The sequence below is a fragment of the Delphinus delphis genome, chromosome X, assembly GCF_949987515.2.
Source record: "Delphinus delphis chromosome X, mDelDel1.2, whole genome shotgun sequence".
NCBI lineage: Eukaryota > Metazoa > Chordata > Mammalia > Artiodactyla > Delphinidae > Delphinus > Delphinus delphis.
This window is the reverse complement of record NC_082704.1, coordinates 1,447,855-1,475,821: the sequence shown is the minus strand read 5'-3', so window position 1 is coordinate 1,475,821 and position 27,967 is coordinate 1,447,855. Positions and strand designations below refer to the sequence as shown.

The 27,967-nt window shown below is 46.7% G+C and overlaps 1 protein-coding gene across 2 annotated transcripts; it reads left to right on the top strand.

Annotated features, from left to right (window-relative positions):
• The first annotated feature begins 191 nt into the window (after nucleotides 1-191).
• On the top strand, nucleotides 192-27,148 carry TKTL1 (transketolase like 1). Of its 2 annotated transcripts, none has more exons than XM_060002953.1 (13): nucleotides 192-325; nucleotides 5,000-5,099; nucleotides 8,675-8,772; nucleotides 10,425-10,616; nucleotides 10,698-10,825; nucleotides 12,045-12,238; nucleotides 15,336-15,497; nucleotides 19,488-19,644; nucleotides 21,166-21,296; nucleotides 23,006-23,089; nucleotides 25,347-25,446; nucleotides 25,576-25,695; nucleotides 26,976-27,148. In XM_060002953.1, the coding sequence occupies exons 1-13, from the start codon at nucleotides 192-194 to the stop codon at nucleotides 27,146-27,148; spliced, it is 1,773 nt and encodes a 590-aa protein (XP_059858936.1). The 2 variants fall into 2 exon arrangements, with proteins under 2 accessions (XP_059858936.1, XP_059858935.1); XM_060002952.1 differs by having other exon boundaries at nucleotides 4,982-5,099.
• Nucleotides 27,149-27,967: the final 819 nt, after the last annotated feature.

Below are 27,967 nucleotides of genomic sequence, written 5' to 3'. Positions count from 1 at the left end.
TGAGGAGGCTCCGCGCCATTTGCTCCTCAGACGCGGAGGGAGCGGCGCGCGGAGGGAGCGGCGCGCGGAGGGAGCGGCGCGCGGAGGGAGCGGCGCGCGGAGGGAGCGGCGCGCGGAGGGAGCGGCGCGCGTGCGGCTAGCTGAGGAGGCTTCGCGCCGTTTGCTCCTCACACGTGGGCGAGATCTCAGCTATGGCTGAACAGGAGGCGAGCGGAACGATGGCGGAAGAAGCCAAGATTGACGAGGACATCTTGCAGGTGCTGCGAGACATGGCCAATCGGCTGCGCCTCCACGCCATCAGGACCCTCTGCGCCTCAGGCTTTCGGTACGGCGCCCTGGTCGAAGCTCCGGTCGTTGCGCGGCCGGCCCTGCGGCGACGGCCGGGGAGAGAGTTGAACGGAGCCGTCGGGGGCGGGGTGCGCTTCGTGATTTAGTGGCCCCATTTCAGGCCCTCAGGGCTTGGCAGCCACCCGCACACTCGTGGCCGCCGCTGGCCACGTACTCAGGTACCGCGCCTCGCTGGCCCGCGGCCGGCCGACGGTGGCGGCCCAGGGCCTCCGGCCTCTCCTGCTCGCGGAGAGAAGCCGGGACGCGGGCCGGCGGGCGGAGCGCCTGCGTCCGCCCGGCTAGAGTGGGAGCGGGAGCGGCCCGGCGTTTTCCCTGTGAGTGGTTGTCCTCGACGCCAGGGTCCCGACCCAGGACGTGGAGTTAAGGAAGTAAAGCCTAGAAGAAAGTAATAGGCGAGTAGGAATCGGAGCGAAAGGGGACTGTTGGTTCTGCTGGTGTTTTGTCGAGGATGTTTGCGTCAGTATTCGTGAGAGATGTCAGCCGTCAGTTTTCCCCGAAGGTATTTGTCTGCCTTTAGTGTGGAGGCAGTTCTGGCCCCAGAGTGAGTTTCAGTGTGTTCCCTTCAGTTTTTGGGGAAAGTTGGAGGAGGATTGAGGATTCACCAGTGAGGCCATCAGGTTCAAAGTGTTTTTTTTGTCACGGAGCTTTTCGACTACTGATTCAATCTCCTTATTGTAGGTTTATTCAGATTTTCTATTTCTAAAAATTTCTTCTAGGTTAACTGATTTATTGGCGTACAATTGTTCACAGTCCTTTATAGTCCTTTTTATGTCTGTAGAATCGGTGGTTATATCCTTACTTTCATTCCTGAAATGTAATTAGTAATTTCAAATCGGATTTAGTAAATTCAGTAATTTTCTGTTTTTTCCTTACTTTAGCTAAAGGCTTTTGTTTTTGTTTTTGTTTTGGCTGCGTTGGGTCTTCGTTGCCGCGCGTGCGGGCTTGGGGGGGGGCGGCTATTCTTCGTTGTGGTGCGCAGGGCTCTCGTTGTGGAGCACGGGCTCTAGGCCTCAGTACTTGTGGCTCGCGGGCTCTAGAGTGCAGGCTCAGTAGTTGTGGCGCATGGGCTTAGCTGCTCCGCGGCATGTGGGATCTTCCCAGACCAGGGCTCGAACCCTGGTGGGTTAAGGCGGATTCTTAACCACTGCGCCACCAGGGAAGCCCAAGGCTTATTAATTTTGTTGATATTTTCAAAGAACCAGCTTTTGTTTTGGTTCATTTTCTACATTGCTTTCCTAGTCTTTTATTTCTGCAATAATATTTATTACGTTTTCCATTCTGGTAGCTTTGGGTTTAGTTCTGCTTTTCCTAGTTACTAAGTTGTGAAGTTAGGTTTTCTTCTTTGAGATCGTTCTTTTTTTTAAGTTTTATTTACTTATTCATTTATTTATTTTGACCGCGCTGTGCAGATTGCGGGATCTTAGGTCCCCGACCAAGGATCGAACCTGTGTCCACTGCAGTGAAAACGCCGAGTCCGAACCACTGGACCACCAGGGAATTCCCAGAGATCGTTCTTTTTTAATGCAAACATTTACAGCTATAAACTTATCTCTTGTCACTGCTTTTGCCACATCCCATAAATTTTGGTGTCTTATGTTTTCTTCTTCATTTGTCTCAATACTTTCCAACTCTCTTGAAGTTTCTTTGACCCATTGTTCGTTTAAGTGCGTTGTGGGGGAAGGTTGTTTTCTTTTTTAATCGAAGTACAGTCGACTCTTCCATTAGTGTCGCGTGTGCAGGATAGTGATTGAATGCTTTTATGTATTATACCCCATTTAAAGTTATTATAAGAGTGTGTTGTTTAATTCCCACAAATGTGTGAATTTTACCATTTTCTTTCTATTATTGACTTCTAACTTCACCCTGTCCTGGTCAGATAAAATAGTTTGTGTGATATCTTTTTTAAGTTTTGTTCTCCAGCCTGTGCTATAACTTTAAAAAGGCAATGTCAATGAGTTTAAGACCTGCATGGTTTTGGATTTTTTTTTTTTTACATTTTCATTTTGCTCCCTTCACCTTCAAAATTAATAACAGTTTGCATTTTCTCAAGAGATCCGTAACAGCTTTTAAATTCAAATTATCCACTTGGGATACTTGCAAAGGCAAGAGGTTTAACTCTCCATTTTCTGTATTGTGAAACTTGAAAGGGGAGATTATTAATACACATGAGCTGGGCTTAAAATGTTACTCTTCTGACTTTTGGGGCGTGGCAGGGCTCTAGGGAGTTGGTTTTGTCCTCTGCCCTGCCACCTCCTCCCCTTATTAATTAATGGCAGACCGTCTGGACTCCCATGCAGGCTGCTTTCTAAGAGCAGCAGTTTCTTCATTCTATAAGGGCCTCAAGTTACACCACAACGAGAAACTTCTCGGTCTGACCATTCACTTCCTAAAAGAAATTCATTTTAGGAAGTAGAATGCGTTTTCTTTGTTGGATTTTTTTAAAATTTTCTTTCCCAGTTTTATTGAGATGTAATTGAGCACACAGCACTATCTAAGGTATACAGCATAATGATTTGACTTACATATATTGTAAAATGATAAATACAGTAAGTTTATTTATTACCCATCATCTCATAGATACCAAAAAATGGAAAAATGTTTTTTCCCTGTAATGAGAATTCTTAGGATCTACTGTTAACAACTTTCAAATATATCATACAGCAGTGTTAATTATAGTCATTTTGTTATATATTACATCCCAAGTATTTATTTATTTATTTTTAAAATTTATTTACTTATTTGTGGAGTTTTGTGGGTTTGTCTGTTTTTTTGGCTGTGTTGGGTCTTCGTTGCTGCACGCTGGCTTTCTCTAGTTGTGGTGAGCAGGGGCCTTATTGCAGTGTGCAGGCTTCTCATTGTTGTGGCTTCTCTTGTTGCAGAGCACAGGCTCTAGAGCACAGGCTCAGTAGTTGTGGCTCATGGGCTTAGTTGCTCTGCGGCATGTGGAATCTTCCTGGACCAGGGCTCGAATCCGTGTCCCCTGCATTGGCAGGCGGATTCTTAACCACTGCGCCACCAGGGAAGCCCTGTATTTAATTATTTTATATCTGGAAGTTTGTAACTTTCAACACCTTCATCCAGTTCCTCCTCCCCTCAACCCCCACCTTTGGTAACCACAAATCTGGTGATCTCTTTTTCTATGAGTTTGGGTTTGGGGTTTTGTTTAGATTCCACAGTGTAATAATACAGTATTTCTTTTTCTGTGAGTTACTTCATCTAGCATAATGTTCTCAAGGCCCATCCATGTTGTCATAAATGGCAGAATTTCCTTTTTGTGCCTGAATTATGTTCCATTATATATCTGTACCACATCTCCTTTGTCCATTCATCTGTCAGACACTTCAGTTGTTTCCATAGCTTGGCTATTGTAAATAGTGCTGCTGTGAACGTAGGGGTGCAGATATCTCTTCCACATAGTGTTTTCATTTTCTTCAGATATACTCCCAGTAGTGGAATTGCTGGATCATATGGTGGTTTGTTTGTTGTTGTTTTCTTTTAAGATCCTCCATATTGTTTTCCATAGTGGCTCCTCTAATTTACATTCCCACCAACAGTGCACAAGGGTTCTCTTTTCTCCACATCTTTGCCAGATTTGTTAACTCATCTTTTTGATGACAGCCGTTCTGATAGGTGTGAGGGGATATCTCATTGTGGTTTTGACTTGCAATTTCCCTGATGATCAGTGATGTTGAGCACCTTTTCATGTGCCTGTTGTATGTGTTCTTTGGGAAAATGCCTATTCAGATCCTTTGACCATTTTTAAGAGGACTTTTTGTTGTTTTGTTATGGAATTGTGTGACTTCTTTATATATTTTCCATATAAACACATTATCAGATATGTGATTTGCAAATACTTTCTCCTATTCAGTAGGTTGCTTTTACAGTTTTTTGATGGTTTCCTTTGCCATGAAGAGTTTTGTTCAGTCCCACTTGGTTTTTGTTTGTTGTTTTTGTTGCTTTTGCTTTTGCTTTTAGTGTCTGATTCAAAGAATCCTCGTGAAGACTCAGGTCAAGTAGTGTAGTGCCTATGTTTTTCTTCTAGGAGTTTTATGGTTTTTGGTCTTACGTTTAAGTTTTAATCCATTTCAAGTTAATTTCTGTGAGTGGTATAAGATAGGTGTCCAGTTTCATTTTTTTACCTGTGAATATCCAATTTTTCCTGTATCAGTTGTTGAAGAGACTGTTTTTTCTGCATTGAGTATTCTTGGATCCCTCATCAAAAATTAGTTGACCACATACGTGTGGGTTTATTTCTGCTTTGTGAAATTTCTGATTAATGATATCACAGATGAATTCATACAAGTGAAATGACACTCAAATGCTTAGAGTCACCAGGCGAACTTCCCCAAGTATGCCGGTGCTCCACTGATAGAAGGGGGCTGGTCTGTGTGGTCTTGCTCCCTACAGGGAGAGGAGTTGTGAGGTTCCAGGGCCTCAAAGCATCCTTAAAAGCTGTGAACTTGGTGGGCAGTGGCCCAGCATCCCTTTCCCTTGGCTGGATTCTTTCAGGCTGGGAGAAATGACTGCTGCTTCCAGTTTGAGGAGACCATGTGCTGAAAGCCCTCCTCATGCACTGTATGTGTCCCTGGTGAGTCACTTGCCTGTGAGAAACGACCTGTGCCATGTCTTTCAGCCACCCCATATTGTGCAGCAGTGCATCTGAGATCATGTCCGTGCTGTTGTTCTACATCATGAGGTATAAACTCACGGACCCGGAGAACCCGAACAATGACAGATTCGTCCTCTCCAAGGTAAGCTGGCATAAGAACCCATGCTCAGACACTTGGTTCCTGAACTCATTTTAAAAGCCACCATGTGGCAACAAGACCTGAAATGGCCTCTGTTTATCCTTTTGGTGCTTCTCTCTTTGCCTCATGGCTTCATCTGTTCAGGCTGGTATAATAAAACACCAGAGACTGGGTGGCTTATGAACAATAGAAATTTATTTCTCACAGTTCTGGAGGTTAGAAGTCTAAGATCAAGGCGCCAGCATGGTCATGCTCTGGTGAGGGCCCTGTTCCTGGTGGCAGACTTCTCACTGTATCCTCGTGTGATGTAAGGAGAAATGGTCTCTTTCATAAGGGCATTAACCCCACTCTTCAGGGTTCTGCCCTCATGACCTAATCACTAACCAAAGACTGCTACCTCCTAATACTATCACCTTGGGCATTAGGTTTTCAACGTAATGGATTCTGGGGAGGGGGCACAAACATTCAGACCATGGCACCTCATAAAGATCTAAAAGGTGTTCTAGTGAGGGCTGCGTGGTGGGAAGGAAGACTTGTGGCAGCTGGCAGTCCTTCTTTTCCTTTGATGGTTGCCTCACTTTACCCCACTAAAGCCCCCCTTGTCAGGGTCGTGCTGCTCCGATCCTCTGCCACCTGGGTAGAGGAGGGCCACATGAGTGAATCCAACTTGTTGAACTCGAGGAACGTTGAGGTTGATTTGGAGGGATGTCCCACCTGTCCATCAGCTTTCTCTTCCATTTCTCTGCATATCTGACCTAATACCAATAAGGAGTTTCTCATTAGGCTATAGTACGAGATACCTCATGACATTGGGGGACAGGAAAGAAAAGAAATATTAAAAGCAAGGTCGATCTAGAAGAACAAGCAGCTCTTTTGATGCTGTCTGAAAGTTTGCTGTGTTCTGAGCAAAGCATTTAAAGCTCAACTGGTCGAACGACATGTGCAAATAGAAACCCCAGATCTGGGCAGCGGGAAGTAAAGACAGAGGCAGAGTATAGGCAGAATACCTGGAGCCGTAGTTGTGATCCTTGTCTTGGTGTCTAAAACATAATCTCAAATGAGGTTTGGCAAAGGATAAATAAAATGTGTGTGTAGAGGAAGAGAGATGAAGCAAACGAAGTCCATTAGTAATAGTCAACGAATTTAGGTAAAGAGTATATGGAACTTCATTGTACTATTTGTACAACTTTTCTGTAAGCTTGAATTTCCTTCATCATAAAAACTGAATAACTATAGGTGTACAAACAAAGTATGGGTGTTTAGAGCTTTACTTTAAAAAAAGGGAAAGATGTGGGAATTCCCTGGTGGCCTCTCACTGCTGTGGCCTCTCCCGTTGCGGAGCACAGGCTCTGGACGCACAGGCTCACCATCCATGGCTCACGGGCCCAGCCGCTCCGCGGCATGTGGGATCTTCCCGGACCGGGGCACAAACCCGCGTCCCCTGCATCGGCAGGCGGACTCCCAACCACTCTGCCACCAGGGAAGCCCATAAATTTAGTTTTTTTAAAAAAGAAAACACTCAGGAGCATAGTCCATCTTGGCTCTGGTTGGGAATGGAGTAAATGGATTTGCTAGAGGCCGAGAAGCCAGGGTCTCCGTAATCTGTGCTCCCGGGGCAGGAGTGTCTATGTAGACAGCTGCATGAGGAGGCCGCTGGCTAAGGCCTGGCCATGGCACTGACTGAGGTGCTCATCATCTCTCCGTCCACCACCCAGGCCTTAGTTTTTGTTTTATCAGCTCTTTTGTTTTCTTTAGCCAAGGAGGCCTGGGAAGGAACCAAAAAGCCTTCTTGTAAATTTGTTCTTGAAGCATACTTTGTGTCAGAACAAAGATGAGAAGTACCACCAGGAAGAGAAAGCTTTCTTTCCTGGGTGCCTTCAGCAGCTTGTGTGCATCTTTATTATTGGCCCCCAGTTGTAAGTGTCCCCCCCACAGCGAAATGATTCTTGGGAAAGGAAAGGGAACCCATGTTGGCATGCTTCCACCATACCAGACATCATGTTGATGCCCCATCAATCTTCTCAATTAATCCTACAGCCTCTTGCTTCCTGAACGGGGCTTTCCTCACCATCATACCCAGAGAGCAAAGCCTTATGGAAGTGGGCTTACTTGTCCCCCGCGTTAAAGCTGGGGGGAAGTGGAGTTGGTCTGAGTGTAGAGCGCAGGCTCGCTCCAAGGGCACATAAGGCACCTGAGAGCCAGAGCTTGTTACAGGAGTAAAATAGGAGCTGTAAGGAGAAAGACTAAGCTAGCGACGTTGTCAAGAGAGACTTCAGTGGGACAGTTCTTGGGGCTAGAGATGCAAAACAGGAATCTGTGAGGGCACAAAGCACGTAGAGAAAGTTAAGGAAGGTCAGGAGCCCCAGGAAGAGCAGAACAGTAGGGTGGAGCAAAACAGGAGAGGAATCTGAGACGAACAAGTACCATCCACTCATCGTGGTAGTGAGAACACAAACCAGTCTCTGAATGGAGTTGACATCTGAATGGAGGAAGGGGGCAGACAAGAAACAAATCCAGAAATAGCATGTCAGATGGGGCTGAGTATCCTAGATCCAAGGGAAGTGGAGGGCAGGTACTAGGTGAAAGAGATGGTCCAGGAAAGCCTTGGTGTTGACATTTGAGCAGAGACTTGGAGGGTGTGAGGGAGTAAGCTGTGCCCTTATTTAGGCACAAGCACTGAGCACTCAGCAGAGAGGGAGCCACACCTGCTAAAGCCCTGAGGCAGGCATGTGCGTGGCGTGTTCAAAGGACAGCCAGGAGGCCAGGCACCCGGAGCAGTGGGAGGTGATGGGGGTCTGGAGTGAACAGGCCACTGCAAGAACTTGAGCCCTACTTGACGTTAGATGACGAGACCTTGGACAGTTCTCCGCAGCAATTGAGGGGCGGACTTCGGTTTTATCGTGCTCCGCCTGGTGGCTGTGTTGAGAACGACTGTGGAGGGAAGCAGGGAGGCCACTGCTCTGACAGAGGCAAGAGATGTTTGTGGCCAGGCCAAGATGGTGGCAGCGCAAGTGTTGAATAAGTTTGATATCTCTTCAGAAGCTTGGGAGTGAGTGAGGCCTTAGTGCAGCAGACCTTTGGCATTGGCACCACCTTGTGGCCCTCATAGGGCCACATTCTCTCCATGGGACAGTGATAGCCTGTGCGTACAAGCAGGTCAGTGGGGATAAATGGAGCGGTGGTAGAAAGTGATTTATTTCTAGCATAACCTCCTACATCACCACTTCTCAAATCTCAGTTGACTTGAGTTTTACAAACCAGGGAAATTGAAATCTTCTTCAGTGTTTCTAGTTTCTATTTAAGAGTCCATATTCTCCAAAAACATTGAATATCTGGTCTGTATACAACTAGATAAAAGGTCTTGTGGAAATGGCAAGACTCGTGCTTATATTTTTTTCTGCTTTGCTCTTGGGCTCTGTTTAGGCTGCTGTGTGCAGAAGCTTCCCACTTCTATGTTGTCAGAGCTCCAGTTGCCCTCACCAGCTGGATTACGTGTGACTCTGTTGTCTTTGTGACGTTGATCTGACACTTTGGGGTGCATGAGGGTGTGTAGATTCATTTGGTCCCTTCTCTTACAGAGACTGTCGTTTGTTAATGTGGCAACTGGATGGCTGGGGCAAGGACTGGGGATCGCGTGTGGGATGGCATATACTGGCAGGTACTTTGACAAGGCCAGGTAAGGCGCTTACCCAGAAACCACTTAACTGTTCCCACCCCCCGACCCCCTCCCCCAGCACTTTGGCTTTATTTATCGCTTATTAGTTTGGGAAGACAGTGATTGTGTTAAAAGTTCAGGTTACCAAGTACTCAAGGAGTAAAAAGAAATCATATTTCATGATGCTGTTCTAGCATCTCCTTTTGGGTCCTAAGTGCTGCCTGCAGTATAGAAATCAGTTCATTAGGGACTTCCCTGCTGGTCCAGTGGGTAAGACGCCGCACTCCCAATGCAGGGAGCCCGGGTTCGATCCCTGTTCAGAGAACTAGATCCCACATGCATGCCGCAAGTAAGAATCCCGCATGCTGCAACTATGAGCCCACATGCCACAACTGTAGGATCCCACATGCTGCAAATAAGACCCAGCACAGCCAAAATAAATAAATAAATATTTTTAAAAAGAAAGAAAACAGTTTATTAGGATTCAAGTCTAAGTTTTTTTTAAACATTTATTTAGTGCTTGTTTGTTTATTTAGCTAGCTGCGCTGGGTCTTAGTTGCGGCATGCGAGATCTTTAGTTGCGGCATGCAAGGTCTTAGCTGCAGCACTGTGGGATCTAGTTCCCTGACCAGGGATCGAACCCGAGCCCCCTGCATTGGGAGCATGGAGTCTTAGCCATTGGAGCACCAGGGAAGTCCTAGGATTCAAGTTTTTACTAAGAGATACATCTTCCTGTTTCCCATATCTCAGTGAGGTTCACTATAGAGTGAACAGATGGTGTATTTGCCTTTCCATTGGGGACCCCTACATGTTAATCAAAGGTCTCTTTTTCTGGAATGGTCCACCTTCCTGAAGACAGGCAGATCCATGCCTTTCTTGCAGGGGTGTGTGCCCAGGTGCTGCTGATGTAGGAGCAGCAAGATGGAGGATCCTGGGGGGCTCAGGGTTGGCCATGATGGTGTGCATGTTCTACTCCCATGGTTCACCCAGCGTGCCTGAGTCTGCAGCCCCTCAGTCCCAGGTTCCAGCCCAGGTGGCCCCTCTGGAGGCACTTTGTTGTGCTTCCTCCACAGTTGACCTTTTGCGTCTCTCACTGTTGCCTCTGTTAGTCCCTATCCTGTGGTTAATCACTATTTTTATACTTCATTTATAGCATTTTTGGGGGGTCTAGGTTGTGTTTTAGTGGTTTAAACATTTCATGTTTCTGCTGCGGAGGAGTTTAATATTTATAACAGAACAAACGCTCCTGAGGTCGGATGTTTTGATTGTTATTATTTTATATAAATTTGTAAGATCAGAAATAGAAGGTAGCAGTGCTTAACATGGAGCTTATCAAGAAACCATATATGTAAACGTTTGGGCATTTAAGGGAGCTGCCTTCTCCCCATCTTCTCTTATTCGTTGGGCCCAGAGGAGTGGCAGAAGAATGTAGAAATTACTTTTACAGCTAGAATGAGAAGACTAGCGGAAGGTGCAGCCCGTGTCGTGAGGCCCAAGCTTTTAAAGCTGCATTTCCTCAGCTGTGGAATTTGGGCAGCATTGACAAGGAAAATTGTCTTAGGTCTGAAGCAGCTGCTTCAGTCTCCTCCTTTGTTTCTCTCCATGAAATATATTTGCTTGAGCCGCCCAGAGGAGCCCCAGGCAGGGTCCTAACGTCTCTTGGCTTGCCCCAGCTACCGGGTGTTCTGCCTCATTGGAGATGGCGAGTCCTCGGAAGGCTCCGTCTGGGAGGCCATGGCCTTTGCTTCCCACTACAGTCTGGACAATCTCGTGGCCATCTTTGACGTGAATCACCTGTGCCACAGCGGCACCCAGCCCCTCGAGCACTGTGTAGACCTCTTTCAGAAGCGCTGTGAAGCCTTTGGGTAACTGTCCCGTTTTGTGGCACCTTCTTTCTGCCCCGTCCCCCCTTCGCCTTCTAACCTGGCCCACTTCTCGGTTGACAGATGGAGTACTTTCGTGGTGGATGGCCGCGATGTGGAGGCACTGTGCCACGTGTTCCAGCAGGCGGCCCAAGTGAAGAGCAAGCCCACTGCTGTAGTTGCCAAGACCTTCAGGGGCCACGGCATGCCACGTAAGGAAGTGTTGCTTTCCTGCTTGTGGTTATCAAAAACCTGCCTAGCGTATGAGGTGGAGAGAGGCTTAGTCTAGCTGGGCAGACAGCTGACTTCATGCACGGTGATTATGCCTGTGACGTGCACCCAGCGCTTTTGCTCTTTTTCCTGCTTGTAGATAGCAGATCTGGTCAGGGCAAGGGGGAGGAAGCCCAGACCCCCAGCAAGCGAGCGCGAGGGAGTGGCTGAGAGGATAGTCCGTCAGTTAGACGACCAGCAGGGAGCCATCTCCACGGGAGTGCAGAGCCAGAGCGGGGCTGAGCGTGAGCAAATACGTAAACATGAGTGTATGTGCCTGCGAGCACCCTAGCCTGTTCCCATGCTACCTGGGAGGACACACAGGCCACTAGTAAAGCAGCGCCTCTGGGAAAGGTAACTGTGGAACTGAGGGTCGGGGAAGGGAGGGGGTTTTGAAACTCTTCTTGCAGATTTCAAAGTGGACATCTGAAGTTGTTCATCTCAAGTATAAATAGTTGCAGTAGGTGTGATTCCTGGTGTGTTTTTAGTGTTGACATTTTAGAATAAAACTCTTCTATGACTCCTTCTCAAAATACAGTCTTATTCTGGTACCCCCGTTCAGTAAATGATGACTGGACCAGTTTGCTCCTGGAAGAAACCTGGGTATTGTCCTTGCCTCCACCTCTCCCTTATGTGCCCCCTACACACATACCCAGTCTGTCATCGATTCTGATTGATTCTGCTCCTGACATACGTCTCAAGTCTGTTTGCTCCTCTCCATCTCTCTTGCCCAGGCCCAGTCATCTCTCCCTAACTGCAGTCTCCCCAAGCCAGCCCCCACATGACTGCTGTGGTGACCCTTCTACAACATGGATCTGATCAGTCACCATCCCCCTTCCAAACCCGTCAGTGGTTTCCCATCTTGCTTTGGACAGAACTCAAACTCCTTATACCCATAAGATCCTCCATGGTCTGCTCTGCCTGTCCAGCCTCATCTCCCTCTCTCCCCTCCATTCACCAGCACATGGGCCAGTGGCCCCCTCAGGAGCCTCTCGGCCTTTGTCAAGGCTGTCTCCTGTGACTGTAGTACTATTTCAGGCCCCCTGTGCCAGGTTTTTACTCTGTGGCTGACATCGTCTCCATCTGGATGTCTTTCAGATGACCAAATAGGAGCTCATTAGATACTTAGGGAATGAATGTGTTTTATCCATTGGGTTGCAGATGTTGAGGATGCAGAAAATTGCCATGAAAGGTCAATGCCAAAAGAAAGAGTGGAAACAATTATCAAACTAATTGAGAGCCAGATACAGACCAAGAAGAAGCTTAACCCAAAACCCCCTGTTGAAGACTCACCTCAAATCAACATCACAGATATAGAAATGACCTCTCCACCTGCTTACAATGTCGGTGACATGGTAGGCAAACTGCTTTTTTCTCTGCTTTTCCTAAATACAGAGGACTCTGTTTACTCTGATCTCCAGGAATGAATAAATTGTTAGGTGATGTGATATTTAACTAAAGATTATAAGCAACAAATATGGATTTACCTTCTCCTTTACTGTTTCTGATATTTATTCTTTGATTTCAAACTTAACTCAGGTCTGAATTTTCTTACCAGTCAGTCGCTGCTTATTTGTGTCCATTGCTATGCAACTTTTGCTTGCTTCTGTGTCTTCTCAAAGGATGGGGGCCTGGCTGGATTGATCTGTTGGGCTTATTCCCTGGATTACACAAGGAAACACGTCAATTCATCAAAGACCAGTTCTTCAAAAAGGAAACAAATTAGGCACGAAACCCTGAACATAAAGCCTTTCTGCTTTTAGTTACCACTTTTGTATTCAAAGTATGCAGGGTCTTCACAACCTAAGGAAATAAGGTGGCGAGCCTGGGAGGAAGGAAATATTTATTTATTTGGGGACATTTTGAGTGTTACCTACGTTTTCTTAGCCTGGTAATATGGGTGTAAAATAAATGAATTGACTATTTGAGAAATTAGAAAACAAATTTAAAAGCAGAAGAATGCTATTAATAAGGGAAAAGTACATATAAACAGAGGCTACTTTGGTAATATGTGTTAACACTTTAGCTGTTCATACCCTTCAAACTAGCAGTGCAACTCACAGGAATTTATCCTACAGAAACACCTGTGCAAGTGTGCAGAATAGAATGAATGTCAATTGCAGCATTGATTATGATGAGGTGTTTATGTCTGTAAGGTAGGTGGGATTATGGAAGCTTTTCATTTTTTGGAAGCTTTTCATATTTTACTAATAGGAAAAATTAAGGAAACAGGCCAGTTCGTAAAAAGTTAATGAATTAAAGAACAAGAAGTCACATTAATACACAAATCAAAGAGTTGGCTCTTTGAATTACTAATACAGTAGACAAACTATTTTCTAGCCTACTTAAAGAGATGAAAATCATAAATGAATAAAATTAGTCGCTAGAGGAGACAACCACAGATGCAGAAAACAGAATTTTGAGAAAACTATGCTAATTGGTATGAAAACCTGTAAAAAAAAATGGACCTCTTTTAGGAATACATAAAATACCAAAATTGACTAAAAAGACACAAAACACTTAAGTAGATCAACAGCCATAGAAAAATTTGAGAAAACTGTCCAAGAGTTATATACCTCCAAAGTGCCAGGCTCACTAAGTTGCAAGAGTGACTTAATTTTAACCTTCAAGGAATAGGTGAATTCCTAGGCTATTTCAAACCTTCTTGAATATGGAAAAAGACATTTATGAAGCCAAAATGTTATAGTGCTATCCCAAAGGAAAAAACTACAGGCCAACCTCACTTATGAATATTGATGTAAAAATTCTAAATAAAATGTTCGCCGGTCTCAACTCAGTACCTTAAAGAAGTATATGATCAGTGAAGTTCAAATTAGTAATGCATATCATTCACCAGTATTAGGAGGGGGGAAATTGTGATCATTAACAATAAAAGACTCAGTCCTGACAATGAAAAGGCAAGCCTTTTTGCAGGTGGTAGAGTTGTATGTCTGGAAAGCCCAAGAGAATCGACAGAAAATGGTTAGAAATAAGAGGAGTCCAGAAAGAGAGCTTGTAGCAAAACTAATATGCAAAGATTGATTCTTATATTAATAAAATGGAGAGGTTATCCCTTTTACAGCGGCAGTAAAAACTAAAATAACTAAAAATAAACTTAAGTATATAAGGTCTATGTTAAGATACTTATAAAACTATAGTCCTAAAAGAAGCTCTCATGCCTTGTATGCATGAGATGCTCACCAAGTACTTGTGAGTAGACCATTGCCAAAAGGATGCTACACAAACCTGTCATTTCCCTTACCTCTGGGGAGAGGAACTGGGAGAGTGGGAGGAAGATGGCCTTTTCACTCGATATTCTTTCATAACTTGACTTTTGTACTCATCTACATGAATTGCCTGTTTTAAAAAATATTTTTGAGAGTGTTTAGATGAATGAACAAGGACAAGTAAATGAGGAGGCAAACCTTGTTTTTTAAATAACAGCTTTATTGAGATAATAAAGATATATAAAGCTATAGATTTCTATATAATCTACCCATTTGAAATGTACAATTCAGTAGTTTCTAGCATGCTGACAGAGTTGTGCAACCATCACCACACTCAATCTTACAACATTTCCGTCATCCCGAAGAGAAACCCTATACCCATTAGCAGTTACTCTCCATTCCCACCCAGCCCCTAGTAACTGCTAATCTGCTTTCTGTGTCTGTGGATTTGCCTATTCCAGACATTTCATGTAAATGGGATCATATAATATGCGAAGTTTTGAGTCTGGCTTATTTCACTTAGCACTGTGTTCTCGAGGTTCATCCATGGGGTGGCAGTACTCCGTTTTATGGGTATATCATATGTTTTATTTATCCATTCATCTGTTGCTGGACATTTGGGTTGTTTCTACCTTTTGGCTATTGTGAATAATGCTGCAATGAACATTTGTGTACAACCTTTCGTATAGATGTGTTTTTCTCTTGGGTATATACCTAGAAGTAGAATTGCTGGGTCGTAGTAATTCTGTTTAACTCTTTGAGGAAATGCCAAACCTTGTTTTTTTTAATAGAAAAACTCAATATTGTAAGGATGTCAGTTCTCCCCTAAATTAATCCTTAGGTTGAGTCCAATCTCAAACAATATCCTAATGGAATTGTTTATTATTTGTATTATGTTTCTAAAGTTCTACATTTTAATATTTACAGTGAGTGTCATCAGTTTTATAGTTAAACACTCACAGAGGCATTTGCATTTTGGGAAATTTAAATTTTTAAATCAACTATAGGAATGGGACAGAAGAATAAATTTATTTGGGGGAAATTGATACTCAGTGAGCCAAGTATGGATTTAAGATTGGCTAGCAGTCCTTTTTTATTACCCTAAAGGAGATTATTGGTGAATCACAAATTTTCTTTCTTCATTAATGTAGATGACAATTTATAATTCTACCAATTCACCTTCCTTCTAAACCCATTCTAAGAAACTCTGCTGTTTAACTTCCAGATAGCTACTCGGAAAGCATGTGGTCTGGCCCTGGCTAAGCTGGGCCGTGCAAATGACAGAGTCGTTGTGCTGGACGGTGACAGCAAGAACTCCACCTTCTCTGACATATTCAAGAAGGAACACCCTGAGCACTTCGTTGAGTGTTCTTCTGAGCAAAGCATGGTATGTATGCTGGGAACAGCCATCTGGAGCCTTCTCATTGACAAACAGTGGCCCACCAGACATAGGAGGCCTGTGCTGGGTTACAGTTTTTCTTTCCACTTATAAAAGCAAAGGAAATGGAGGAAAAAAGTGTCGGGAGAAACAAGTACAGAGCAGCCCGGCAGAGCCTGAGGGGTGACTTCCAGGACTGCAGGGAGGGGCTCCAGCCATCTGCCCTCAGGCCTCCGGGCCTAAAGCATGCACAGCTCCCTGGTGGCTCTAGGTGACGCCACTCTTCCTGCCCTGCCCGTCCCACAACCAGGCAATCCTACAACATCCCAGAGGCCAGTAGAGTGAAAGCTACAAGGGACTGTAGTTTTTCTCCCCACCTTGTTGCATGGGGCCTAATGTATCCTAGATATTCAAATGTTGCCCTAATTGCAGCCTCAAGAATGTCAGTAGTGCTGTGGCCTTAGGTAGAGCTGTTCTGCTTATCTGTGCTTCAGTCTCTTCCCAGGATGACGTTAATGCAGGAGTCTCTTATGCATGCACATATCTGCACACGCTGCCCTCAAGAGAGAGAAAGGAGTTTGTGCAAGTAAACGCCTTGCCTTGTAAAGCTCTGTGCCAGTGCAGAGGCCAGCGCACATGTACCTTCACACCGTAGAGGCCAAAAACAGCACTGGCCAGAAATCTGTGGGCCAGCAGGCCTTACGTGACCACCAGAGATATTGTATTTGGAACAAGTAGTATTTACAAATATTTTAAATTAGTTGCCAGCTTTTTTTTTTTGCCTGTACCATGTGGCATGTGGGGTCTTAGTTCCCCGGCCAGGGATCAAACCCGCGCCCCCTGCGTTGGAAACACGGAGTCTTAACCACTGGACCGCCAGGGAAGTCCCAGCTGCCAGCTTTTAAAAGTCAGGAAATTTTATATGGAATCCAAATTTCTGGATTCTCTTGAAGATTGGGAAGATCTGGCAACATTGGAACGACATTCCTTCCTGCCTGCTGGAGCCAAGTTAGCTGGAGCCAAGCAGGGGCCCCATTTAGATGGGGGTCCACAGCCAGCTCACCATGTCCCTGCATCCTGCTGGCCCGCTCATTTGTTCACGGTGCTTCCCTGGCCCTGTCAGTGTTGGAATTTAAGCCCCCCCTGTTCAGTAAAGTAGGTCATTGCAATTGTAAGAATATGTACATTTTTCTGTGGGTCTCATTAAGCTAAGCTGTTTCCATTTTGAATGGAAAAAAATACAATTCATAATTTTCTGAATTAAGCCGCCTATCAAAAAGCTTGCTTCCTAACTCATTGATTCTTTCAATCAGCAACTGAAAAAAATGAATAAAGAAGCAGCCAGCAAGTGGGTAGTATCCAGTGCTACCGGGTGAAACTGGTGACTACAGTGGTAGCATGACTAGGGCCAGTCAGGAGCAAGGTCTCAGAGGACGTGACATTTAAGCTGAGACTTAAGTGACAAGGAGTCAGTCATGCATAGATCTTGGGGGGACGGTATTCCCAGCAGAGGGCCCAGCTAGCTCTGTGGCATGCCCAAATCTGAGCTGTTTAGGGAGCAGAAAGAAAGGCCGGTGTGGAGAATAGCTTGTTGGGGGAACTGGGGGAGGTGACAGGAGATAGCGACTTGGACCAGGACAGTAGCTGTGGGGTTGGAGAGAAGCAGACTCATCCAGAATCAGCTTTGACAGGAGAGTCGGCAGGATGCCATGGGGTAGGTGTCAGGGCAGGAACCAAGGCTGGCACTAGGGCATAGGCCAGAGCACTTGGGAACAGAGGAGTGTCGCTTCCTGAGATGGACAAGACTGGGGGAGGAATGGGTTTTGGGAACACAGCTCTCTTTGGGCCCTGGGGTGGGGGGGTCAGGGTACCTGTTAGAATGGGGATGGGGGTGCCAGGTAGGTTAGAGGATAGATCATTTATCTCCAAATGTGTTTGCTTTCCAAACTGCTGAATGTGTTTTTCTAAACTAGATATTTTTCTGCCTAGCTTTAAGTTAACATCTAAATTTTTCATCACAGATTTAAGTAGATGCAAAGGATATAATTTCCCATATATTGAAATTTGTGACACTTTAATACTCAAATCATCCAATTACATGAAGGCTCTCTTTGTCAGAAATTAAATCCGTTTTTCTACTTGAATTCTTATTTCCGTTCTGCTTCCCCAAATATATTTATGCAGGAAAGCCTTTTATTGACAGCTCTTTTCTGCAATAAAAATATGCATATACGCTGATAGTTTTTAAAAATTTTCCTATGTCCATAGGCCTTGGAGCATTACAATTTTTTTTCTTCTGGATTGAGCTACAGTTATAATTATTAGCTTGTGTAGCATTGGTTAAGTACACTTAAAGCTAGAATGAGGCGAGTTTCAGAACAAAATCTATTCGTATTTTAATGATGTAAGTGCAAAGAGATGTTGTTTACATAAATAAGGTGATGGGAAGGGAAAGAGTTTTGTTGTGGCAACATCATTCAATTCATTTGAATTCCTTCCCAGTTATAAGCCAAAAATCACACAGTGATCTTTCATGTACAGTTGTCGGTGCAAAATTATTTATAAAGGGTTGACAGTTGCATTAGGTTCTCTTTCAGTTTTGTTAAAAGAATTGGAAAACCCCTGACTTAAAAAAGAATTTGTTATCCAACCTTTTGAGTTCTGTAGTTTCTCAAGGCTGCTATGATTATTTCGAATTGTCCTTTCCGTTTTGATCCGGAGCTCTTACATCTCCAGGATGTTGCCCGACTGAAGGACCCGATGTGGGTGAGAGAGCGCCTTTTGGCAGTCAGTGACTGGGAGGCGATTATCAGGGAGACAGCGGGAAGTAGGCCCTGGGCCCTTTTGCTGGCAGACAGACGTGCGAGTCAAGGATCTTGATGTTGAGACCAGCCACGGCCATGTTGCCCTTGGACGGTCTTTGTTTACCCCCAAGATGTTCATCTTCTAGTTTGAAACCTGCCAGGGTATGTGAGCCTGGCGTTCCAGGGGAGGTGAAGAATAGAGAGAGAGGGGGGTGGTTAGCATCAAGCACATCAGAGTGACACAATGGGACCATATGCTGGTTCCCGGGGAGGGCACAGATGAGGAGGAGTGTGGCCCGAGCCCCAGGACTCAGTCTAGGTGCCCCGCCCAGCAGAACCAGCCTGGGCAGGAGAAGCAGCGTTCAGTGAGACGGGTGGTCTGTAGTGCTGGAGGCTCCCGAGAGGTCAGATATGATGCAGACAGGGTCAGGTGACCTCTGCATTTGGCAGCTTCTGGGTCCCTCACAGGGAATGGCAGCCTAGATGAAGGGAAACGGGCAGAAAGTGGGAAATGAGGAAGGGTGCGAAGTTTCCTGTGAAGGAGAACATAGACGAAGGGCAGCACCTGGAGCGGGAGGACAAGGTGAAAGTGAGGGGGGAAGATGGAAGATACTAGCACACACTTCAGTGATCAGAGAGGGAGAAACTGAGGAAACATGGGAGGGGAGGGAATAATTGCACGGTCAGAGGTGCCCTTGAGAAAGCAGGAGAAGGATGAGGTTCAGCAGGGTGGGCAAGTGGGGGCCTCAAGTAGGTACTGGTCTGTCCCGTCTCCTAATGACACGGTGGGGACGTGGGGATGGGATAGGAGAGCCTCCGTTGTTCCCCTCTCTGCCCCCGGAAGTGCCCAGGGGAAGCATGCGAAGGGGCAGGGAGAGAGGGGACAGAAGGTAGGGGAAGAGAATAGGAAGGAGACCCACGGGGACTGCAGGGCGGCCTTGAGTGTCCCGAGCTTCCACATCTTGGATTTGAAGGAGCAGGGTTAGCACTGCAGTTCCTCTCTTTTCTGGCAGCATTCAGGGGACACCGTGGATTTGCCAGGTTTGGGTTTTTCCCAGGTAGGTGCCTGGGGGAGGGGTGGCAAGGTGAGAGGGTGCAGAGTAGAGATTTCCCTGAGATCCCCACACTCTGTGCTGGGGAACGGAAGGGGCAGTGGGGTCCGGGAGCGTTCTGATTCACCTTCTTTGTGTTGCAGGTGAGCGTGGCACTGGGATGCGCCACCCGTGGTCGGATGGTTACTTTTCTTTGCACCTTCGCTGCCTTTTTGACCCGAGCATTTGATCAGATCCGGATGGGAGCCATCTCTCGAACCAGCATCAACCTTATTGGGTCCCACTGCGGGGTATCCATAGGTATGAGTCCTCAATGCCGTCATCTTAATCGCCTTCCTCCTTTACAGAGAAAGATTAGCCTGTAAGAGATTGAACTGCCGGCGTACTTAAGGTTCCATAATGTTCGGTTATCATAACCTCCTTTTTGAAAAAAGCCGTGTCATGTTCTAGAAGTTCCAGACACTCTGGGTAACTTTTGAGCTGATCTCTTGGTATTACTGAAAAGTGCCCATTTTTTCTGTCACCAAGAAATAATTATCTGTCCTGAGTGCCTCTTCTTTGTCAAACCACATACTAGGTAGGGATTGGGTCACCCTGGCATCACCGAATTGTTTACTGCTCTCTGGTTGCCTTAGTCTAAGTGGGGACGAGCAGCATGGGCACAGCAAAGCAAGGAGCACAGCCTGCCAGGGCTCTGCTGGCCCGAGCAGCCTGCTTGGACAGAATGGGAAACCTCGAGGCACCCAACACATGGGCATTAACCGTGGATGGGCTACATGGAAACTGTGGGAAACACGGGAGCCAGGAGGAGGACCGAGGTGTGTGTTAGCAGTGGATAGAAAATCGGGCGAATCTGTGAGAACCTGAAGAAAGATTTCAACATTGCTGACAGAAGGAGGAGTCTCAGACTGCAAGAACAGCAAAACCCCAGTCCCCAGGGGTTTCTTGCCTGGGAAACATCCGGGAGTCGTGTCCGTGGATGACAGAAATGGGGAGTCTAGAAAGATGGGGCACTTGCTGCCACATGCTGGAGGGAAGAGCTGGAAGTGCATGTTTGGGTGTCGTCTTGGGGACTTCCTGGGAGAGCAGGACTGGCTAAGAAGTCTCTGGATGGGCCAGATGCAGGGGAAGAGAGCAAGGAGAGAGGGGGTCTGGGCTCTCTGCCTGGGGCTGGGTGAGGAGTAAGTTTTCAACTCAGCTAAGTGGAGAAGTGGCTCTAGGTCCAGCCCAGAGGAGCTGGGGTCCTGAGGAGAGACAGCAGTCCCAGGCCAGGCAGTGTACACGGTGACAGTTCCCTTCCTAGCTGGAAGAGCTAGGCCACCCTAGTGTACATTGGGCTTTCTCTTTCCACAGAGTTTCTTTCCCCCACACACGAAGGCCCCCTGAGTTCCAGCAGCACCCCGAGGGCACCCCAAAGGTTATGTTCTGTAATGCTCAGCTACTTTGAAGGCCATGAGAAATGAATGAGACCATTTGAGTCTGAAAACTTTAGTCTCTTGATGGAGAAGGTAGAAGAGCAGAGAAGAAATGACAGAGTCTGAGGGGGCCCTGCTAGGGAGAAGAGAACAGGGCCAGAGGCCTGGTGCTCAGGGAGGAGTGTTGGGTCACTTAGGGCAGCAGCACTGTGACTGTGTGCCAGGTGTTGGCGAGGCTTGGGGCCAAGAAGAGGCCTGTGCCATGTTGCTAGCAATGTCAGTGAGGAGCCTCATGCGGAGTGTGGCAGTGGCGTGTGCTGCGATGGTGGCCACCATGCCAGCACACTTGCTTGACTGACAGAGAGTAGGCTCATCTTTTTGTTGGCCTATGGCTTTGCTTTCTCAGGTGAAGACAGCCCCTCCCAGATGGCCCTGGAGGATCTGGCCATGTTCCGAACGGTTCCGAACTGCACTATTTTCTATCCAAGCGATGCCATCTCAACGGAGCATGCTGTGTTGCTGGCGGCCAATACCAAGGTATTTTTAAGGGGACACTGGTGCAGACAGAAAATGTTTCTGGGCTCTGATGCTAGTTTGGTACTGATGGTTTGATTTTTTTTCCCATTTTTTTCTCAGCATAAAGAAGATAGATATTCGTTATAGGAAATTTGGTTGTAGGATTCCTTTTAAAAGTAGAACCATTGCCCCAAAAAAGGGTGATGAACCATGAAGAACATGAATACATTCGCACTGTAAAAAAAACAGTGCAGAAGAATTTCGAACCCCTGATGACCTGTATCGGGTGGGTCTTGGGTCAAGAAGGAGGAAGTGCTCTGGGGCTCTGAGACAGGGAGCCCTTGGCAGGGCCACGGAAGTGGGCTCCAGCGACAAGCCATCATGTGCTGGCCTTAGACACAGCCCGTGCAGCTGCCACCTCGTGATATCAGAAAACTGGACAGTTGCCAGTGGGAGGCCACTGTAGACAAACCCTGGGGTTCCCAGCCCTGTCCCACCCTCAGAAACAGCTGAGACGGGTACAAGTCTGGCTTCTGCCCTGCCTGCCCCTCCTGAAGTCTCACCCAAGGGCATCAGATGGACACAACCTAACTCCTGTCCAGAACCCAGCTGCAGCAGAGGCTACGGGACAGAATCTTTATCTTTCTAACCACTCTAGCTAGCGGTCGCCAGACTCACCTCACCCTGCAGCCCTGCACACACCCATGCCCCTGCACGGGCAACCCTGGGCACAGTTGGGGTGGGTTGTGCAAGTTCCGTTCCAAGCATTTCCAACGTGTTAGAGACATGAGTTTCTTTGACTTTTTTCCTTTAAACCTAAGTGGCCTCACACATAGTTCTGGATTTTTCTACTTGCTATATCATAGACATTGTTTTATGTCCTTGCATGTACAGTGCAATCTTGTGTGCTGCAGGATCTTATTTGTGGGAAGTTCAAAAGAGACAAAGCTGTGGTGACGGAAATCAGAATAGAGGTTGCTTCTTGGGTGGGGAGAGTGACGGGAGAGAGGCATGAGGGAACTTTCTGGGCAGGTGCAAATGCTATCCAGACTCAGGAGATGGTTACACGGTGTATAACTTATCAGAATTCAGGGCATGCTCCACTTAAGTCAATTGTACCTCATAAAAATACACCGAATAGAACTAGTTCATAACACGTAAATGAACAAAAGGAATCAGTGTTCCTAAATTCATATATTGGTTTATCATGTATGATTTAAATATGTATGTAAATTAACAAATACTCTAGACATTTGAGTATTCATTTACATTCCTGTTTATATGTTCAAGGTGATAAAAAACGTATTTACATCTTTTTGTTGGAGAAATAGTCATTTTAGATTCTGGTGTCTAAGGTACTTCTGAGGATGGAGCATTAGAAGCTGTTGGGACAAAAGTTGTTTCCCATGTGTTGTAGGCTTTCTATTCAAGGTGAGTCAGTGCTCCTGCCCCACGTTGATGTTCTGTGGAGACACAACACATCGATTTATATTTGAGAAAGCTTTCCTACATGGGTGAGCCAGCGCAGTGTGGAGGGCTCGCCACAGGGCACCCAGCAGGGTCCTTCGTAGTAACCTGACCCCGTGACAGCTGGCCCTCACTCCAAAAGGCACATTTTGTTATTAGTACAAAGAATTGTTAGGTGCTCCCCCACTTCTTTTTGAGGTTTATTAGTTGGAAATTTAGTTTGATTTTCTAAACTGTGGCTCTGGTGTTCATTTACACCGTAGGGGATGTGCTACATTCGGATCAGTCGGCCAGAAACTGCAGTTATTTACACCCCAGATGAAATCTTTGAGATCGGACGGGCCAAGGTAAGGCCTTAAGTTCTCCAGTGTCTTCCAGTATCAGTTCATGAGGAGAGCACTGTTGTTGAAGCCAGTGCTAGAGACATCCACAGTTGACGCTTCATTCTTTCTTTGCACTAGTTTAAAAAAAATTCGTGACCTTTGCCTGCTTTTCTTCAGGAAGGAACATTCTGCCAGTATCAGCCTGAACTGAACTTTTCTCCTTTCTGAAAGGAGTCTCTTTGTTGAGCCCTTAAAGATAAGCTGGTAACAACTTGTTGCTTTGCTGTACCTTATCACAGCCTCAAGCTAAACAAAATAATAGAACCCATTTCAGATGAATAGTATATCTGTTAGGTTCTGGTTTTGCAGGTCCAAGGCCAGGAATATAACAAACAAATATGAACCATCTTGCCTCTGGCCATTGTGTGACCCTGAGGTTGTTTTCTCACACGGATTGTGGCCTCGCCCCCAGGCCTGCTGATAAAGGCTGGCATTGCAAGGTGCCTCCTATCTCCTGTATCCTTGAGAAAGCCCTAGAAGCACAGATCGTTAGCAACCAGCCATGTTTTGTAGTTGAGGGCCAGAGAAGGTGTTCAGGAAGACCAGGATGCAAGCCCCCACGGCGACCTGGCGTCTGTGTGCCTGCCTGTTGGAGCTGTGCGTGCAGAAAACCAGCAGCGTCTGTGGAGAAAATAAGTGATTGCCCACCACCTAGAGAGCAGTGCTTACAGACATTTGGGCACATTTTCTTCCTGGCTTTTTCTATATACACGTATATATATGTGTATATCTTAGCTGAGATCATACTGCATAGGAAAGTTTTCTGTCCTGTCTTTATCTTATAAGCCTTTTAGAACATCATTAATACTCTCCTTAAGTATGTGAAAGACTGATAGCCACTCTTGAAGAGTAATAGGTGACTTCCAACTTGATTGCTAAGGGCTAGGCTGCTCCAGAATTCGCAGCGGCTAGTGCTCAGAATGAGTGCATGAGCGCGGGGTGGCTTTAGTGCCGCAGTAGAGCAGGTGTACCCAGAGCAGTCAGTAGTCCCCCATAGCTCCATTCTGCTGAATGGAAAAGCTGTACTGTTCACTGCAATGTGAACTGCACGTTCACACTATTGTTCCCTGACTCCCATGTTTAACTCAAAGCCATATGTTTGCCTCCAGGGGCGGTGGGGAGTGTGTCTTGGTGATAGTCATATGGTTTTCAAAGCTTTCTCATATCTCTCTTTTTTTTTCCCCCCCTGATGTTTGTCCTGTCCTGACAAAATGAAGTAACTTCCTGATGTGAGTTAATACGTGTATGATAATATGCATGCCATGGATAATTCAAGGGCTGGGTTTGCAAAGGGGGGCGTAGGTGTGTGTATGTATATGTGTATATGTATGTATCTATACGTGTGTGTGTGTGTGTGTGTGTGTGTGTGTGTGTGAAAACGCTAGAACATTCTCGAAGAATGGGGATGGGTGGTTTGAAGCCCTGAATATCTGTAGTCAGCAGTGGTTCTTAAGCTACAGCAAAAGCTGTACAGAGGAATGCAATGCAGACTTCCAGATGCCTTTGGTTGGGTGACTTTGGAGGAAACAAAACGATGAAAAAAAGAGCAGAGAACCCTGTCTGCTTACAGAATAGCGAGTGGTTGGGAGCATGGGCTTTGAAGGCAGATGGGCCTGGCTGCTGGTCTCAGCCCTGCCCTGGGCGAGTTCCTCCTGCTCTGAGATTTGCTTTCCACAGCCACAGAAGGGGTCCACTGATGCACAGGCTTCACGGGGCACTTGGGCATGCACCTCAAAAATGCCTCCAAATGGTCCCCATTAGCACGTTCATGATCGGAGTCCATCCTGTGTGAGTGCCCCACAAGATGTTCAAGCAGTCCAGAGGTGGTGCCTTTTCAGACCCCTTGGTGGGTGTGAGTCCATGCTCTGGAGCAGATGGGCTGTACAACTCGCTTCCGGCCTTCAGCCTTTCACATCCCAGTTGGAAATCCACCTGCTTTGCTAAAGGGTCATTTTGCATACATATTGTAAAAGAACTTAGTAATTTGGCATCTTGAATCCTGAGGAAAAGTAGGTGAGTTTGTTAAACAAACACGAAGTGGGGCTTATTAAAAAGAATATGTCCTTGTTGGTCAGTGTGCTGACTCGGCCTTTTTTATAGTGAGCTATTAAGGGGTGAAATTGGTAGGCTCAGGAGAGCACTGTAGCAGAGGGTCCTCCACTTTGAGACACACTCTGTGTGTAGTAAGCACAGCATTTTTGTCTTGTGGCTGCAACACCAGGTCGTCCGCAACAGTGTCAACGACAGGCTCACAGTTGTTGGAGCTGGAGTGACTTTGCATGAAGCCTTAGCAGCCGCCGATGATCTTTCTAAGCAAGAAGGTCAGTTGGTTGTTGCTGAATGCTGAAGTTCAAGCTGGGAGTGGTAGGACTCGGGCTGCCTGTGTGCCCCAATCTGTCTTTTATTCTGAGTCTGCTTCATACACCAAGCTGGTTATCTCTGTTCTCCAGATATTTCTATCCGCGTCATCGACCTGTTTACTGTTAAACCCCTGGATGCAGCCACCGTCATCTCCAACGCAAAAGCCACAGGTGGCCAGATTATCACAGTGGAGGATCACTCTTCAGAAGGTGTGTGCAGGCCTTGGGGACCACTTTGAAAGTCTGCTTTGGTGCAGCGTGTTTTTGTTTTCCTTGACCAGAGGTGTGCCATGATCGTGGGCAGCACCTCCAGCCAACCACTCACCCAGCAACCTGTATTACTCGCTCTTTGCGACGGTATGGGTATAGGATCTCTTGCCCGCCTACACTGGCTGGCCAAGGGTGGGGCCATGCCCATCCTCGTTTGTGTGTGCTCAGCACAGTGTGCAGTGCCTGGTCCCCGGGTAGCTGGTTCAGTGGCAGTGCAGAGGAGTGTCTAACTTGGCATTGTGAGGGGAGGCATCATAAGAAGCTTCACAGTTGCTCTTGAGTATTGAATGATTAATAGTTTGCCCCCCACAAAAAAATGGCAATGGTGCCTTGCAAGCAGAGAACACAGCAAACGCAGGAAAAGTGTGGCCAGGGAGAGGGGGCTGGGCAGTGTTTGGCTAGGGAAGGTCAGGTGGGGCAGAGGAGGGAGTGGGGAGCTTCATGTGTTTGCGTGTCAGGGGCCCCAAGAACACCCCGTGACCTGCAGGAAAGCACTCCAGTGCCCTCCCGGCTGAGGTTGATGACAGGGACAGGGCATGCGCCAGCACCCCCAAGGACAGAAGACGCGGGTCGGGGGTGGAGAACCCCACACCTTCGGCTTCCCCTCTCCCTCCCATGAGGGGCCAGCCGAGCACTCTCCCTTCTCCGGCAGTGACAGATGCCTCCCTGGAGACCCAGGGAGCCCACTCGAGACTCAGCGCCCCGGGTTTCATTGAGGGCTGGTCGCTGCCCGGCACGTGCCAAACTTCCCGATTCCCAGAGGAAAGCAGGTGCGCCCCCTAAACCACCCTGTGGTGCCAGAGTCCAGGCACAGGGACCACCCTTATCAGTAGGGAAAGTGTCTTGTTGATGCAGGGCACTCGCACCAGCCCACTGCCCGGGCACCACCCCGGGGCCAGCCTTGCAAGCCGGCCCTTCCGAAGCCGGCATCCAGTTCGTAGGTTCCTGACAGCTTTGAGAATCTGAGTTCCACAGACGCCTGCATCCCTGGAGCCCCAGTGGAAAGAGCCCCTGCCGTAAGTGAGGCTGGGAGCAATTTGGAGACCTGCACTTTTGAACGAGAATGCTTCTGGTCAGTCAGGGAATGGTTGTTTATGAATCAATGGCCAGTGAAAGATATTTTTCCCTGGGAACCACAAATTCAAAGGCCTCTATGTGATGGGGATTTAAGGCTGACTAGCTGTTTCCAGAGCAGAGCCTAATGTCCCTTGCTTCTCCAGGTGGCATCGGGGAGGCTGTTTGTGCAGCGGTATCCATGGTGCCTGATATCCTGGTCCATCAGCTGGCAGTGCCAGGAGCACCTCGGAGCGAAAAGCCGAATGAGCCGCTCAGTATGTTTGGAATCAGTGCCAGACAAATCACAGTGGCTGTGAAGTGTATTTTAATGAATTAAAATAGCTGTTGGCTTTGGGCAGGTAAAGACTGGCCTCTTTACCTTTCATTTATGCTTATTGCCAAACCATTACTTAAATCTATATTGTTGCGCTTTATTCTTTTTAAAAGCAAAGCCAGTTAACTACTTTCCTGTTAAGCCATAACTACGTATACAAGAGTAACTTTCACCTTTGAATCATAAATATGGGTTATAAGATAAGGTTTTAAGTGACAGAATAACTAACAAAACAACCACCTAATAAATTTTCTGATGAGACTACAGATAACTGGGCTGGGGACCAACATAAGGTAACAGTTTCTTAAATGTGTGTCATGAGTAAAGAAAATGCGAATTGAGTTGTAGCCCGCAGTTGCCCAGGTTTGGCAGCACTGTACGCCACGCTGTGCGCTGCTGTCCCAGTTCAGTTCGCCGGCTGCCATCCTACCTGTGGCCTCCCAGGTACTGTGTGGCTGCAGTTGCCCTAGAATTTCCTCTGGAGTTTGCCTTCATCTCCCCTCTTCCGTGAGGAGGCTGTGGGGCAGCAGGGAAAGCTCCTAGTATGTCCTGTGCTGCTTGCAGTGACGGTTCTGTGAAGAGAGGACACAACCCGTTCTAGTCCCCACACGGCACTCTCCTGGGAGGTCTCAGAAATGCCTCATTTGCCTAGTGACCAAACCAAACTGTTATCTCAGTTGTACTCATCTGCTAAGCATGCTAGTTAATGTTAATAAAGCAATTACAAACCGGCTGCCTGCTTTATTGCATTTGTGCCTTGTATGTGTAATTTGGTTTCTCCTTGATAAAATCCTAAATGAGGAAGGAGCTGTTATCTAAACC

Excerpts from the sequence above, each read along its gene's own strand:
- TKTL1 (XM_060002952.1), top strand. The coding sequence starts at position 192 with ATGGCTGAACAGGAGGCGAGCGGAACGATGGCGGAAGAAGCCAAGATT. Across the intron at positions 19,645-21,165 it reads CCACTGCGGGGTATCCATAG|GTGAAGACAGCCCCTCCCAG; the intron begins GTATGAGTCCTC and ends TTGCTTTCTCAG. Across the intron at positions 25,696-26,975 it reads GGAGGATCACTCTTCAGAAG|GTGGCATCGGGGAGGCTGTT; the intron begins GTGTGTGCAGGC and ends TTGCTTCTCCAG.